At 38.1% G+C, this 17,632-nt stretch overlaps 1 protein-coding gene across 1 annotated transcript; it reads left to right on the top strand.

Moving 5' to 3' along the window:
• Positions 1-1,395: 1,395 nt before the first annotated feature.
• On the top strand, positions 1,396-3,444 carry LOC107624854 (elicitor-responsive protein 3-like). Its single transcript, XM_088506347.1, has 5 exons — positions 1,396-1,619; positions 2,022-2,087; positions 2,195-2,321; positions 3,011-3,125; positions 3,214-3,444. The coding sequence occupies exons 1-5, from the start codon at positions 1,553-1,555 to the stop codon at positions 3,292-3,294; spliced, it is 456 nt and encodes a 151-aa protein (XP_088362473.1). The 5' UTR covers positions 1,396-1,552; the 3' UTR covers positions 3,295-3,444.
• The last annotated feature ends 14,188 nt before the right edge of the window (positions 3,445-17,632 follow it).

Here is a 17,632-nt window from a genome sequence, read left to right as displayed (position 1 = left end):
TAATATAGTTAGTATTATTTTAGATATTTCAATTACCATCATTTAGTATTTGTTATTTATATTTTTTGTAATTCACATTAGGTTTGAAGCACTATTCAATTGTTGATTATTATGGTACACTAGAGATGGATGGGAAAAGATAATTAAAGAAAAATTGAAAATCCAACCATCGGAATTACCGATGGAATATTCCAACAGTAACATTATTTTAAAAATAAAAAATAAAAAAACATTTCCGTTGATATTATCGTCAGATGAATCCGCCGATAGTATGGCAGAAAAACAAACGATGTGGCGCCAATGGTACCGTCGGAAATTTCCGACGGTAACGTCCAATATGATCTGTTTTTGATACTAACTATATTTTGTCGCAGAATCTGACGGTAATTACTGTCGGACGAAAAAAATCCAACAGAAAATATTTACCGACGAGATTTATACTATCTGATTGTTTTCGACGATAATTAACTTACTGTCATATTTTTTTTCGATAATAAATTTGACAGTACTTAACGATTTTTCTTGTAGTTCATAACAAAAAATCAGACCATTGACATGATTAAATAAGAAATAAAATTGGGACGATGCATTCTTGATCACTTACTATAGACGATAATTATATTGGTCTCATCTATCATTTTTATTGTATTTCAATAAATCCACCTTCCTATATTCACTCCTGGAATCACTGCATGTGGGGCTGTTGAGAAAGCACATGCTGCATGATCTAATAAAGCATGGAACCTTTACAAGAGTTTTGTGGGAAGGTGCCTTGTCCTTTTAGCTAAACTTTTTGTTAGGTTTAGCTTATTTTTTTCAGTAGGTCCAATCTTATTTTACTTAGATATTTAGTCTATATAAGTCTTAAAAGTCAAGACAAAAAAGACTCTTAAAAGTAAAAATTTTACTAGTAAAAATTGTACTTTAACATGTACTAAAAAGACAGTGTACATGAAAAAAAGAAGACTCTTAAGTATGATTAACAAACACCAATTTTCCCATCCACTCCGCTCTTGCTTTTTTCTTTTTTTTTTAAGAAAAAAAATTATCTACACAATTTAAAAAGACAGTGTACATGAACCAAAGTATTTCTTTTAATAAAACTATCTTTAAATTAAAATACTAATAATGCATGATGGATTAGTGACAAAAACAATGTTTTGATTGTCTAATAAGAGATTTTGAATTCAAGTGGTTAAGTTGTTTTAGAGTGCATTTATTTATAAATTTTGAAAAAATAAAGAAATTTTACCACCTAATATATATTAGTTATTTTCAATATAAAAATTAGTTATTTTCACATCATTATATAATTGGACAGTGGATACACGTGTAAAACCACTTTTACAATAACAATATATAAAAATTAAATTCTATATTAATTCAGGTTTTGTCTGGTGCAGTGACGTCTTGCATTTACTTCAGCTTTAAAAAGTTTGTACATAAATGGCAGTTTTCTAAGTCAAATGATTTTGTTCTTATAAAAATCCGTGTTCTTTGAAGTTCTGTATGTTCATTCCAGAAAACTCTATTTCCAAAGAGACCAAAAAACATGCCTCGTGGTACACTTGAAGTTGTTTTGATCAGTGCCAAAGGCCTTGATGGCAGTGATTTCCTCGGTAATTGCTATGATGTTAATTATTATTATTATTATGAACATATGATGTTTGATGAAATTCAATTTGTTTCTTTCAAATGATTTCCACCATTTTCATGGAAACATGATAGCATTTGTTAAAAGAGTTATTGATTCTCAGGTTTTGATGTTCATCATATCTTTGTTGATTTTGAATATATCAGATCAAAGTAGAGAAAGTTCATGTTATGATGATTGGATCTAGATATTGTTAATTATCAAGTTAAAAGAATCAATTTAATTGATCCTTTCTTTGATCTGATTCATGGGGTTTTTTATTTTTCATTTTTATTTATTTTCTGGTTTTTAATTATGAAAGTGATGATTATTCAGATTGGTTATGATCATGCTCTGTTAGTGTTTGATTTTATGTCTCAATGAGCAGCAAACATTGATCCTTATGTGATTCTCTCATACCGTTCTCAAGAGCACAAAAGCACTGTGGCAGAAGGTGCATTTTTCTTTTCTTTTTTTTTCTTCTCTAGCAAATTTGATGATGTTTGATACTTTAACATTTTCTCTATGGTGAATTTGGTTACTGTTATCATGAATTTGCAGGTGCTGGATCCAACCCACAATGGAATGAAAGCTTTCTTTTCACTGTTTCTGACAGTGCTTGTGAGCTTAATCTGAAGATCATGGATAAAGACAATTTTAGTCAAGATGATTTCCTTGGCGAGGCAACGTGAGTTTGAATTCTTCTTTGACTTGAACAGATTTTGAGTTTCCATTCAAATGTCAATGGTCAATTGGTTTTCCATTCATATATCTTTAAGTCTGACATCTAAACTCAGATGGACCAATAAAACCTAGCAATTTTCTTTTCCGCAATTTATATCTAGAGCTAGCAGGCTGCAGCTGTTATTGATTCCACAAGGGTAAATCTCTGACCACAAATCACACATTTCGAGGGATCAAAACAGATGCCTCTAACGGTCAATTGTTTGATCCCTTGCAATGTGTACTTTGTGGCCAAAGATTTACCCGCCGAAGGGGTTAATTGCTGCCACTGCCTACTAGTAGGAAAAATTCTTATATGTTTTCGGAGCAAATTATAACTCTTGAGCTGGTTTATTAGTTGAATGACAAGTTATTAGTGGGTATTTATAACAAAGTCACCTTAGCGTATATGACATAAATTGATTAGAGAGAGTAAATCTTTTGTTTGCTCCGAGAGCAAGGTATGGATACCTTGCGCAATCAAATTTTTCATTTTTTTTTTCTTGAAATCAATAGATTTTTTCTTTCTTTTGATTTCAAATATATACCATGATTTAAGAGTTTAGACGTTGATGATACAAAAGGTATAGAAAAGGGGGCATTTGCACTTCTCATATTCTAAGTGTTTGTGTGTATATATATATGCATCTGCAGGATTACTCTTGATGCAGTGTTTGATGAGGGTAGCCATCCAGAGACTTCTTACAATGTTGTGAAGGACAAAGAATACTGTGGAGAGATCAAGGTTGCTCTCACTTTTACTGCTGAGGTAATTTTAGAATCTGCATTTTCTAATACTTTTCGTCATGCTTTGATGCAAGATGCTCTATTCAAATAGAAACCATTAACTTCTGCAGAGAGGTGGTGCTGGCCGGGACGAATACGGTGGACAGGAGGAGAGTTATGGTGGATGGAATGAATCAGCCAGGGACTTTTAGAGTGAAGGAGGGATTTATTTATCTTAATTACTCTTGTAACAGAATATAATGTGTTGGATCAATTTGGTAAACTTTTTATCACTCTGGTGTGGTTATTTGATGACATTGTGCTTTTAACTATGTCTCTTACATGTTTGGTTTCTTTCTTCATTTCTTATGTTCTATGTTTCCATTCATAGTTTTCTTTCTCACGATTTTTGAAATAGGAAAAAGTAAAAGTACAAAATAACATTTTGTTGTTTTTTTTTTCTTTTTTACAAAATCATGAACACAGGGAAAACTTAACAAAAAAAAAGCTGATAAGAAGTTCCAACAGTTGGCTAATTTTTTATACAGATAAAAAATGGTGTGTTATCATATTATGTATTCTTGGAATGATTGATGTTTTTTCTTGATATAGTGTTCATTTTTTTTAAATTGTTATTAAGTAAATTAAATTGTTATAGCTCAAATGGCATAGTCTCCCCATACTCAATTAAGAGGTTGCGGATTCGAGTCTCCTATCTTTGGTAAAAAAAAAAAAAAAGAAGTGGAGTATGAAACCGGAAGATTGATTTTAATACATGATTTTTTTTTAATACAAATTTTTAAATTTTTTAACATTTTAAAAATAAAAATCGAAACTCTGATTTTAATATTATAAAGTTGGTAAAATCCAAATCCAGTCAACTTTACATGAAATTTTGTTAAATAATTTGAATGATTTAACTAAATTTTCATCCAACAACTCTTAATTATTAAGTTCACGTTGACTGCATCTGAGTTTCCCCTAGACTGAACGTAAGTGTGCCCGATCATAAGGCGGTGACGTCCTTCGGATCGTCGAAGTTTGGATCATTGGCATCCAGAGCCACCGGCCCAATCTCCATCTCCATGTGCGAGTACCCTTGGCCGCCGATCCACGTGAACTTTCCGCCGTGGCCTCCCTTCTTGGGCGATCCGCTGATTCCGCTGGCCGATTTCCGGCTTTTCTTCGCCTCCGAGGATGGTTTCCTATTTTCCTTGCGGTTCTTTCCGGCGTCCTTCGCCTTGCGGCTCTTTCCGGCGTCTTTCATTCTCACTGTTTTCGTTTTTCACACTTTGAACACTGATCACTGACGAGAAGAAAGTATTACAATGTATTCATAATGGACCAGAAGTAATAAAGTAAATTATAAAATTTTATCCAAACAATATAAATTAGATACAAAATACCTGATGACCTTTAATTATCGATAAAAACTTTTCTTCCTCTAATAGTACCAGGTGCTATGCACTTTCAGCAGAAATTAATCCTTGCTCACAAAAATTGTAGAGTAAAGGACAATTTCATCCCTGACCTTTTTTACCGCGGACATTTTCGTCCTCGAGGATTAGGAAATACTTAAATATCCCTGATCCCATTAAAAAGTGGACATTTTTACCCCTCCGTTTGAGTGTCTCCGTTTGCCTTGACGGAAAACGCTGACGTGGCCCCCGTGGCGCTGAGTTGGCCTTAATGGGCTGCCACGTCGGATGTGCTTTTAAAAAGAGGATAAATTAGTCCCCCGACTCAAAAACGCTGCCGTTTCTCCCCCATCCCAACGTATGAAATCCTGGAGCCCTAATCCTTCGAATGCATTCTGAGGGTGATGTGGGAGAAGGAAGAAAGGGAGCATTGCGACCATGGCATCCGAAGGTGTGTCCTCAAGCTCGAGAAGAGGCCTAGTTCCGACCGCCAATGATGGAAAAGAGTGCGTGTCACCAACGTGCTTCTGTGGAGAAAACGCAATCCTGTTCATGTCGAGGACGACCAGAAATCCGAAGAGATTGTTTCTGGGATGTCCCTTTTATAAGGTATGCAACGAAAATCTGTGTAACTCCGTTTGTGGTAGGGTTTATCCTCAATTTCTGATTTTCTGAGCTTTGAGGATTGATTTTGTGTAGGTTAGACAACCATGTTGCAAGTATTTTTTGTGGCTGGACGAGCACATAGCTGGTCTTGGTGTTGGTGTTACAAGGTACCTGGAGCATGAGCAAATTTTGCATGGTGAAGAGCATCACTGGAACAAAGACATGGAAAAGAGGATAAGGTTGCTGGAGAAGAGGATAGAAGCGTTAGAGGTTAAGAAAAATCCAATTGGGTGGAGCATATGTGTGATGTTTGTATTCCTGATATTTGCATTATTTAGTTATAAGAAATGATGTAAGACCGGCCAAATGTTGAAAATGAAATGTACTAATCATTTGTGTATCTGACATATGTTTGGGTAATTTTTGTGATTATGTATGTTTGAAAAGAAAGTTGGCAAAGTTACAGGAAATCAAACTTTCAACCATTAACATCAACATAAAGTTGGCAAACTTACAGGAAATCAAACTTTGAACCATTAACATCAAAATAAAAGGAAAGTAGTATGTCTTTCTACCATTAACATCTTGTTACTTCACAAATAAAGTTTGAACCAAAATAAAGACCAAAACCAAAAAAAGGAAACAGTGTCTAGAATCTGTGGTTATCAGTTACATTGGGTCACAGCTAAACAAAAAAAAAAGCATAATATCGTCAGCCGTCAGTCATGTTGATTCCTTAGATGTTTGGTCAGTTGGTGTTGTTGTTTTAGAGAGAGCTGGTGCTACTTGCGGTGTGCTAGATTGTCCTTGAATCAGTGGTGACGGTAGCCTGAAGATCTTCTGCTTTGGTCTGAATTTTGATGGTTTAGGGCGAGAAGTGTAGTTAACCATCGATGGAACCTTGCCTGGAACTTTACTTGGAGGGGTTGTTGTTGGGGCTGGTGGCCTGAATGGAGTGACTCTTGCTCCCGGAGTTGGTATCACAAGTGTGGATCTAGTAAACCTGGATGGAGCTAGTGCAACATTTGCAGGGTTTGGTGCAGCTGCACTCGTAACCTGCACGCAGTAGCAGACCAAAACATGGGGTAAAAATAAAGAACATCAACTGGGTTCAAACAAGTCATATATCTAAATGATCACAAAGACAAGAAACTAAATAGTTACATTAGTTGGTTGTTGCAGGGGTGCTGTATTGCTTGGTTGGCTACTTGAAGAATCCTGGAGAGTTAATGAACATGATCAATCAGCATGATAATAAGACAGATTAGTCCCCTAGGTTTTCTATACTAAGACAGACTGATCCTTGAGGAAATCCATACTAATACTCATTAACCCCTAACATGTGAGCCAGTAAGACAGATCAGTCCCTGACAAAGTTATTTCTAAATCAGCAATTCCACAGGAGTGTGTTATTCAAACCAGAAATAGAGAATGCAAACTTACCCCTACAGTTGGAGCTGACTGTGACAAAGGAAGCACAACTAATTGTTGAGAGCTGCCTCCTTGTTTCTTCTTAGGCTTCTTTGTTTTCGGCTTCCAATTGGGGTTTGATGGTGCTCCCTTACAGGTTTTGTAGTTGTGGCCCTTTTCACTACACTTACTGCAAGTCACGGAGAATGACTTCTTCAATTTTCTCCCTTGCATCAATGGCTCAGCAGAATCTTTCTGTCTGTTGTGAACTTTTGGCCGGCCAATAGGTCTCTTGATGATGGGGGGTTCTAATTGTGAGTATTCAGTTCGGGGTCAGAATTCTGCACTGGGGACTGGTTTGATGCAATGTGAATAAGTACTCCTGATTGATTCCATACACAACCAGGGGTGCACGTAATCTTCTGCCCTGTCACGCCTTTTCATTATAGCAGCAAGTGCATGTGTGCATGGCATCCCTACCCAAAAAATGTATTCAGTTTTAACTCAGAGTATAGAATAGGTAAATTACATGTGAAAAAACAATTAACAATTATAGGTGAACAAACAATTACCAGTAAGTTGCCATCGATTGCAGGAGCATGTGTATTTAATCAAGTCCACATCAACCTTGATTCCTTTGCAACTCATCTTAAACCTTTTTCTTTCATTATCTCCAACCCACTCTGCCATCCACTTTATGCTAAGAGTAAGTAATTTTTCCATCCATTTTTGCTGCACTGGTGCTAGTTTACCAGGGTAATTTTCCAATACTCACTTGTGGTTTACCATCCTCCTCATCAAGTAACACCTGATTTCTTCACACATAGTGAGGATTGGCTTGCAACGATAGTTAACGATTTTGGCATTGAACACCTCACACATGTTGTTAGTGAGGTTATCAACTTTGGGCCCATGCGAGAAGTATGCCTTGACCCATGTCTCTGGCTCAAACTTGGAGAGGTATTCCCAAGCCCCCTGATTCACTGTTTCCAGCCTTTCCATACAGTCCTTGAATTCTGGGACTGTTGTGCATCTGGCACACTCCCAGACAACCTCTCTTATGTATAAATCCTTGAACTTATTAATGAAGTTCTTCCACATGTGCATGACGCAGTTCCTATGCCTGGCCTGTGGCATGACCTCCTTTAAGGCAGGTAGTAAACCCTGCATTGAATGGAAGCAGGAAACATTTACAATACAGCAAATATATGAAGGGTACAATAATCAACCATTAATGCATCATACCTTCTGTTGGTCCGAGATAAAGTTCCAGGCGTGGTTAGTTTCGTCTCCTATGTCTGCCTGAAGGTTAGTCAGAAACCACTTTCACGCATCCTTTGTCTCAGTCCTGACAACCCCATAAGCAACAACATAGAATTGGTTGTTTGCGTCTTGGGCAACTGCTGATAGAAGCCACCCCATGTAGTATGTCTTCAAAAAGCAACCATCCAGATGGAGCAAAGGCCTGCACCCTTCCTTGAAGCCTCGCTTACAAGCATCTAAGCATATGTATATCTTGTCGAAAAGAGGGGGGAATCTGGAATTGTATGAAGTTCCAATCTTGCAGTTGATCCTTGATTACTACTCAAAATCTGCTCACAATAGTCCCTTGTCCTCTTGTATTGATCCTTCTCGTTGCCCATTATTTTATCCCTAGCCTCAACCACTGCTCTGTACACCATCTTGGGATGGGAAGCTAACAAAAATTCTTCCCTTAGGAATTCAATTGCCTCCCTAGTGGTCATATGTGGTTGGGTAGCCATCCGCTTCACTATCTTCCTGCTTATCCAATGCTGGTCAGCTGCGTTGCTCCCTAAATCCCTTGCACAACTATGCTATGGCTGGTACATCTTAACTTGGTAACATTGCAGGGTTTTGTTGTAAGACAGGTGAACCAAGAAATTGCATTCTTCATCCTTGCAGCCCACTCTCACTCTCTCCCTATCATTCTTGATCCACTTAACCTCCCTCCCCTCAGCAATAAAAGAGTCCTTCACCACATCTTTAAACCGCTCAACAGTTGCAAACCTCATCCCTAACTCAAATCTACCCTGACCATGAGCATAGTCATCATCAAACTCTGGAAATTTGTGGCCTTCACCTTCATCCTCTGACCCCATAGGGGTGTGCAATTCCTCCGACTCATACTCAAACATGATCTCCTCAGGCTCTATCAGAACTTCACTTACATACCATCTGCCTCCATTATCAGGATCCACTTCAGGCCTATTGCCACCACCTCCTACATTATCAGGAACCACTTCAGGCCTATCAGCTTCTTGATCCATTCCACCATCACCAGCTGCCCCTGTGTTAGTGATGAGCGGATAATTTATACGCTTTTTGGCATTGTTTTTAGTATGTTTTTAGTACATTTTAGTTAGTGTTTATTATGTTTTTATTAGTTTTTAAATAAAAATCACTTTTATGGGATTTACTATGAGTTTGTGTGTTTTTCTGTGATTTCAGGTATTTTCTGGCTGAAATTGAGGGACCTGAGCAAAAATCTGATTCAGAGGCTGAAAAAGGACTGCAGATGCTGTTGGATTCTGACCTCCCTGCACTTGAAGTGGATTTTCTGGAGCTACAGAAGCCCAATTGGTGCGCTTTTAATTGCGTTGGAAAGTAGACATCCTGGGCTTTCCAGAAATATATAATAGTCCATAATTTGCCCGAGATTTGATGGCCTAAACAGGCGTTCCAAGTCAGCTCAAGAATTCTGGCGTTTAACTCCAGAACTGGCACAAAAGCTGGAGTTAAACGCCCAAACTGGCATAAAAGCTGGCGTTTAACTCCAAGAAATGTCTCTACACATGAAAGCTTCAATGCTCAGCCCAAGCACACACCAAGTAGGCCCCAGAAGAGGAATTTTACAATAAACACCCTAGCTTACTCATTTTCTGTAACCCTAGGTCACTAGTTTACTATAAATACTACTTTCAGTGATTCATATTGTACCTCATGACACTTTACACGTTTCATATTGTATTCTCTACGGCATGAGTCTCTAAATCCCATTGTTGGGGGTGAGGAGCTCTGCTGTTCTTCATGAATTAATGCAATTACTACTGTTTTCCATTCTATCACGCTTGCTTCTATTCTAAGATATTCATTCGCACTTCAACCTGATGAATGTGATGATCCGTGACACTCATCATCATTCTCACCTATGAACGCGTACCTGACAACCACCTCCGTTCTACCTTAGATTGAATGCATATCTCTTAGCCTCATGATTCAGATCAGAGTCTTCGTGGTATAAGCTAGAATTATTGGCGGCCATTCCTGAGATCCGGAACGTCTAAACCTTGTCTGTGGTATTCTGAGTAGGATCTGGGAAGGGATGACTGTGACGAGCTTCAAACTCGCGAGTGTTGGGCGTAGTGACAGACGCAAAAGGATCAATGGATCCTATTCCGACATGATCGAGAACCGACAGATGATTAGCCGTGCGGTGACAGTGCATTTGGAACATTTTCACTGAGAGGACGGGAAGTAGCCATTGACAATGGTGATGCCCAACATAAAGCTTGCCATGAAAGGAGCCTTGCGTGCATGAAGAAGAAGATAGTAGGAAAGCAGAGATTCAGAAGACAAAGCATCTCCAAAGCCTCAACCTGTTCTTCATTGCTGCATAACAAGTATTTATTTCATGTTCTTTTACTTTTTACAATTAAATCTGAGAATTGTTGATATTAGGGGTGTCCATGGATCGGATCGTATCCGCAGATCCGCGGTAAATATCCGCATCCGATCCGAAAATTGCGGATACGATTCGATCCGCAAATTGATCGGATCGGATCGGATCCGATCCGCATCCTTTGCGGATCGGATCGCGGATATCTGCTCTACATCCGCGTATCCGATCCGCGGATCCGCAGATCCGCACTATAATAATTAAAAAATAAATAAATATATATGTTTATTATTATATTTACTTGTTTGTATGTTTTAGTTAGTAATTATTATTCATATATTGTATTATTTTATTTTTGTTATTTAGAGAGAGTTTGATTAAAAATATTTTAGGAATAAATAAGTTTAAAAGTATGAAAGAAATATTTTTATCGAATTCTTTTACATAGAAATATGATTAAAAAGAGAAGGTTTAATTATGCGGATATATCCGATCCGATCCGTAAATGTGCGGATCGGATCGGATCGGATCCGGCACTAAAAAGTGCGGATATCATATCCGATCCGATCCGATGGAAATTGTGCGGATCGGATCGAATTTTCGGCCATATCCAATCCGATCCGATCCGCGGACACCCCTCATATCCTGACTAAGAGTTACAAGATATCCATAGCTTGCTTCCAGCCGACAATCTCCGTGGGATCGACCCTTACTTACGTAAGGTATTACTTGGACGACCCAGTGCACTTGCTGGTTAGTTGTGCGGAGTTGCAAACGTGTGATTGTAATTTCGTGCACCAAGTTTTTGGTGCCGTTGCCGGGGATTGTTCGAGTTTGGACAACTGACGGTTTATCTTGTTGCTTAGATTAGGAATATTTTATTTTTGTTGGTTTAGAGTCTTTTATTTAAGTTTAGTTTCATATTTTAAGTTTGGTGTCAATTGCATGCTTTTATTTTCTTTTAATTTTTCGAAATTGCATGTCTTTAGTTCTTTCTTGATTTTTAAAAATTCTAAGTTTGGTGTCTTCTTTGTGTTTTCCTTTAATTTTTTGAAAATCTGTGCTTTATTTTCTAAAAATTTTAAGTTTGGTATTTTTGTGCTTTTATTTACTTAAAAATTTTTCAAAAATTTGTTCTTGGTGTTCATCTTGATCTTCAAAGTGTTCTTGGTGTTCATCTTGACATTCAAAGTTTTCTTGTTTGTTCTCTTTGTTTTGATCTAAAATTTCTAAGTTTAGTGTCATTTTGTTGTTTTTCTCTTTCCTCATTAAAATTCAAAAATAAAAAAATATCCTTTCCTTATTTTACTCATAAATTTTGAAATTTTGCATTAATTTAGTCAAAGATTTTCAAAATCATATTTTTTTAGTCAAGTCAATATTCTAATTTCAAAAATTGATCTTTTCAAATCTTTTTCAAAAATCAAATCTTTTTAATTTTTTCAATCATATCTTTTTTTTTTTGCAATCATATCTTCTCAATCATATCTTTTTCAAAATAATTCTCAATCATATCTTTTTTTTTAATTTGCAATCATATCTTCTAAATCATATCTTTTTCAAAATAATTTTCAATCATATCTTTTTAATTGCTAATTTCAAAATCTTTTTAATTAATTAATTTAGTTTTCAATTTGCTTTGATTTTATTCTTTTAGTTTTCAAAATTTTATTTTATTTTCCTTTTATTTTATTTTATTATTTTCGGTCACTTTTAATTAAATAAAATAAAAAAATAAAAATATAATTTAATTGTAATTCATATCAATTCTCTTTTCTCCATCATGGACATAAGTGGAAACGAACAGTCTAGAAGGACTCTGGGGTCATATGCTAACCCCATTACAGCTGCATATGGGAGTAGCATCTGTATACCTCCCATCAAAGCAAGCAGCTTTGAGTTAAACCCTCAACTTATTGTCATGGTGCAGCAGAATTGCCAGTATTCCGGTCTTCCACAGGAAGAACCTACTGAGTTTCTGGCACAGTTCTTACAAATTGCTGACATAGTACGTGATAAAGAAGTGGATCAGGATGTTTACAGATTATTACTGTTTTCATTTGCTGTAAAAGATCAAGGTAAGAGGTGGTTAAATAACCAACCCACAGCAAGCATAAAAATATGGAGACAGTTAACAGACAAATTCCTGAATCAATTTTACCCTCCAAAAAAGATGACACAGCTAAGGCTGGACATCCAAGGCTTTAAACAAGAGGATCATGAATCCCTTTATAATGCCTGGGAGAGGTACAGAGGGATGCTAAGGAAATGCTCCTCTGAAATGTTTTCAGAGTGGGTACAGTTAGACATCTTCTACTATGGGCTTACAGAAAAAACTCAAATGTCTCTAGATCACTCAGCTGGTGGATCTATACACATGAGGAAGACAATTGAAGAGGCTCAAGAACTCATAGATACAGTTGCTAGAAATCAACATCTGTACTCAAACAGTGAGTCCTCCATAAAAGAAGAGGCTATGGCAGTAACTACTGATCCTAATCCTCAAGAACAGATTATTGAACTTAATCAGCAATTACTCCTTATGACAAAACAATTAGCAGAATTAAAAGAGATGCTCCAAGACACTAAAAATGCTAACAAGAATATAGAAGCACAATTGAATCAGACAAGACAGCAGCTATCTAAACAGATAACAGAAGAATGCCAAGCTGTCCAATTAAGGAGCGGGAAGACATTGAATAAATCAGCTCAAAGTAGCAGAAAGCTAAGAAAGGAACAACTGACAGAGGATGACCAAACCACTACCCAAAATCCCTCTGAGCACAGCAAGAGCCTAGAGAGGAATAATTCTGGCGTTCAAACGCCAGAAAAGGGTGAAAGACTGATGTTAAACGTTCAGTGGATGCCCAATCCTGGCGTTCAAACGCCAATGAGGGATCAGACACCTGCAAGTGCTGATAGTAACCCCTCTAAGAAGGCTTCTCCAACCACTTCTGTAGGGAATAAACCTGCAGCAACTAAGGTTGAAGAATATAAAGCCAAGATGCCTTATCCTCAGAAGCTCCGCCAAGGAGAACAGGATAAACAATTTGCCCGCTTTGCAGACTATCTCAGGACTCTTGAAATAAAGATCCCATTTGTAGAGGCACTTGAGCAAATACCCTCTTATGCTAAGTTCATGAAAGAGATCTTAAGTCATAAGAAGGATTGGAGAGAAACTGAAAAAGTGTTTCTCACTGAAGAATGCAGTGCAGTCATTCTGAAAAGCTTACCAGAGAAGCTTCAAGATCCAGGGAGCTTTATGATACCATGCACAATAGAGGGTGCTTGTACTAAGACAGCTCTATGTGACCTTGGAGCAAGTATCAATCTAATACCTACATCCACCATCAGAAAGCTTGGCTTGACTGAAGAGGTCAAACCAACCCGGATATGTCTTCAACTTGCTGATGGCTCCATTAAATACCCATCAGGCATAATTGAGGACATGATTGTCAAGGTTGGACCATTTGCCTTTCCCACTGACTTTGTAGTGCTGGAAATGGAGGAGCACAAGAGTGCAACTCTAATTCTAGGAAGACCTTTCCTAGCAACTGGACGAACTCTCATTGATGTCCAAAAAGGGGAAGTGACCCTGAGAGTCAATGAGGATGAGTTCAAGTTAAATGTTGTCAAAGCTATGCAGCATTCAGACACGTCAAATGACTGCATTAGTGTTGATATTATTGACTCCCTGGTGGAAGAGGTCAATATGACTGAAAGTATTGAATCAGAGCTAGAGGACATCTTTAAAGATGTTCAGCCTGATCTGGAGGAATCAGAGGAAATAAAAGAACCTCTGAAAATCCCTCAGGAAGAGGAGAAACCTCCTAAACCCGAGCTCAAACCATTACCACCATCCCTGAAATATACATTTCTGGGAAAGGGTGACACTTTTCCAGTGATCATAAGCTCTGCTTTAAATCCACAGGAAGAGAAAGCACTAATTCAAGTGCTAAGGACACACAAGACAGCTCTTAGGTGGTCCATAAGTGACTTTAAGGGCATTAGCCCAGCAAGATGCATGCACAAGATCCTATTGGAGGATGATGCTAAGCCAGTGGTTCAACCACAAAGGCGGCTAAATCCAGCCATGAAGGAAGTGGTGCAGAAAGAGGTCACTAAGTTACTAGAGGCTGGGATTATTTATCCTATTTCTGATAGCCCCTGGGTGAGCCCTGTCCACGTTGTCCCCAAGAAGGGAGGCATGACAGTGGTTCATAATGAAAAGAATGAACTGGTTCCTACAAGAACAGTTACAGGGTGGCATATGTGTATTGACTACAGAAGGCTCAATACAGCCACCCGAAATGATCACTTTCCTTTACCATTCATAGACCAGATGCTAGAGAGACTAGCAGGTCATGAATATTACTGCTTTTTGGATGGCTATTCAGGTTACAACCAAATTGCAGTGGATCCTCATGACCAAGAGAAAATAGCATTCACATGTCCTTCTAGAGTATTTGCCTACAGAAGGATGCCTTTTGGTCTGTGCAATGCACCTGCGACCTTTCACAGATGCATGCTCTCTATTTTCTCTGATATGGTGGAAAATTTTATGGAAATCTTCATGGATGACTTTTCAGTATTTGGAGACTCATTCAGCTCCTGTCTTGACCATTTAGCACTTGTTCTGAAAAGATGTCAAGAGACCAACCTGGTTTTAAACTGGAAAAAATGTCACTTCATGGTGACTGAAGGAATTGTCCTTGGGCATAAAATTTCAAACAAGGGAATAGAGGTGGATCAAGCTAAAGTGGAAGTAATTGAAAAATTACCACCACCTGCCAATGTAAAGGCAATCAGAAGCTTTCTAGGACATGCAGGATTCTATAAGAGGTTCATAAAGGATTTTTTAAAAATTGCAAAACTTCTAAGAAACCTGCTAGCTGCTGACACGCCATTTGTGTTTGACACAGAGTGTCTGCAGGCGTTTGAAACCCTGAAAGCCAAGCTGGTCACAGTACCAGTCATCTCTACACCTGACTGGACATTACCATTTGAATTAATGTGTGATGCCAGTGACCATGCCATTGGTGGAGTGTTGGGACAAAGGCATAACAAGCTTCTGCACGTCATTTACTATGCTAGCCATGTTTTAAATGATGCACAGAAGAATTACACAACCACAGAAAAAGAGTTACTTGCAGTGGTTTATGTCATTGACAAGTTTAGATCCTATTTAGCCATGCTGCTCTTAAATACCTACTCACAAAGCAGGATTCAAAACCCAGGCTCATAAGATGGGTGTTGCTTCTGCAAGAATTTGATATAGAAATAAGAGACAGAAAAGGGACAGAGAACCAGGTAGCTGATCACCTGTCCCGGATAGAACTAGTAGCAGGGGCGTCCCACCCTCCTATTGAGATCTCTGAAACCTTTCCGGATGAGCAACTCTTCGCCATTCAGGAAGTACCATGGTTTGCAGACAGGAAAGGGAAGAAGCATGAAAGGCTTCTCTCAATACAGAGTCAAATAAAACCCCCACATTCAAACTCTAAGTTTGGTGTTGGGAGGCCACCACCAAACTCTAAGTTTGGTGTTAAGAGGCCATCATCATGCTCTGAGTATCTGTGAGGCTCCATGAGAGCCCACTGTCAAGCTACTGACATTAAAGAAGTGCTTGTTGGGAGGCAACTCAATTTTACTTATCTATGTTAATTTCTATTTTCCATTGTTATTTTATGTTTTCTGTAGGTTGATGATCATGTGAAATCATAAAAACAATTGAAAAAGCAAAAAACAAACTGAAAAACAGAATGAAAAATAGCACACCGTGGAGGAGTAGCCTACTGGCGTTTAAACGCCAGTAAAGGCAGCAGAATGGGTGTTAAACGCCCAGTCTGGTACCATTCTAAGCGTTTAATGCCAGAAATGGGCACCAGACTGGCGTTTAACGCCAGAAAAGGGCAAGAAGCTGGCGTTAAACGCCAGAAATGGGCAGCAAAGGGCGTTTTGCAAGCCTAATTGGTGCAGGGATGGGAAATCTTTGACACCTCAGGATCTGTGGACCCCACAGGATCCCCACCAACCTCAACCCACTCTCTCACTTCTTCACACCTTTTCATAATACTCTTCCCCAAATAACCTCCACCAATCACCCCCATTACTCCTCCAAAACCATCATACAAACCACCTACACCCACCCACTCAAATTCAAACCATCACTCCTTCCTTTTCCACATCATAACCACCTAAAACCCCCTTGGCCGAATAATTCACACACCTCCATCTCATCCATCTCATCCATCTCTTCTTCTTCTCCTCCTTTCTTTATTCTTTTGCTCGAGGACGAGCAAACCTTTTAAGTTTGGTATGGAAAAGCTCAGCTTTTTTTTGTTTTTCTATAACCATTTATGGCACCTAAGGCCGGAGAAACCTCTAGAAAGAGGAATGGAAAGGCAATTGCTTCCACCTTCGAGTCATGAGAGATGGAGAGATTCATCTCAAAGGTCCATCAAGACCACTTCTATGAAGTTGTGGCCAAGACTCCTCATTGAAGAGGACAAGCCCATCACTAAGAAAAGGATGGAGCAAACAAGAGAGCCCACTCATGGACCTCAACAAGATCATGAGGAAAATCATCATCATGAAATCCCTGAGATGCCTCAAGGGATGCATTTTTCATCCACAAAACTATTGGGAGCAAATTAACACCTCCCTAAGAGAATTAAGTTCCAACATGGGACAACTAAGGGTGGAGCACCAAGAGCATTCTATCCTCCTCCATGAAATTAGAGAAAACCAAAGAACCATGAGGGAGGAGCAACAAAGGCAAGGAAGAGACATTGAGGAACTCAAGCACTCCATAAGATCTTCAAGAGGAAGAACAGGCCGCCATCACGAAGGTGGACCCGTTCCTTAATTTCCTTGTTCTTTATTTTCTGTTTTTCAAATTTTTATGCTTTATGTTTATGTCTTATTACATGATCATTAGTGTCTAAGTGTCTATGCCTTAAAGCTATGAAAATGAATCCATCACCTTTCTTAAATGAAAAATATTTTTAATTGAAAAAGAAAAAAAAAGTGCATGAATTTCGAATTTTAAAACAGTTTAGTTATTTTGATGTGGTGGCAATACTATTTTTTTCTGAATGAATGCTTGAACAGTGCATATTTTTGAACTTGATTGTTTATGAATGTTAAAATTGTTGGCTCTTGAAAGAATGAAAGAAAAAGGAGAAATGTTATTTGATAATCTGAAAAATCATAAAATTGATTCTTGAAGCAAGAAAAAGCAGTGAATAGAAGGCTTGCAAAAAAAAAAAAAAAAGAGAGAGAAAGAGAAAAGCAAGCAGAAAAAGCCAATACCCCTTTAAACCAAAAGGCAAGGGTGATAAAAAGGATCTAAGGCTTTGAGCATCAGTGGATAGGAGGGCCCACAGGAATAAAATCCTGGCCTAAGCGGCTAAACCAAGTTGTCCCTAACCATGTGCTTGTGGCGTGAAGGTGTCAAGTGAAAACTTGAGACTGAGC

This window comes from Arachis ipaensis, chromosome B2, assembly GCF_059453495.1.
Source record: "Arachis ipaensis isolate K30076 ecotype BB chromosome B2, ASM5945349v1, whole genome shotgun sequence".
NCBI lineage: Eukaryota > Viridiplantae > Streptophyta > Magnoliopsida > Fabales > Fabaceae > Arachis > Arachis ipaensis.
Note: the sequence above shows the minus strand (reverse complement) of the source record. Positions and strands in the feature narration are given on the sequence as shown.

Excerpts from the sequence above, each read along its gene's own strand:
- LOC107624854 (XM_088506347.1), top strand. The coding sequence starts at position 1,553 with ATGCCTCGTGGTACACTTGAAGTTGTTTTGATCAGTGCCAAAGGCCTT. Across the intron at positions 2,088-2,194 it reads CAAAAGCACTGTGGCAGAAG|GTGCTGGATCCAACCCACAA; the intron begins GTGCATTTTTCT and ends ATGAATTTGCAG. Across the intron at positions 2,322-3,010 it reads GATTTCCTTGGCGAGGCAAC|GATTACTCTTGATGCAGTGT; the intron begins GTGAGTTTGAAT and ends ATGCATCTGCAG.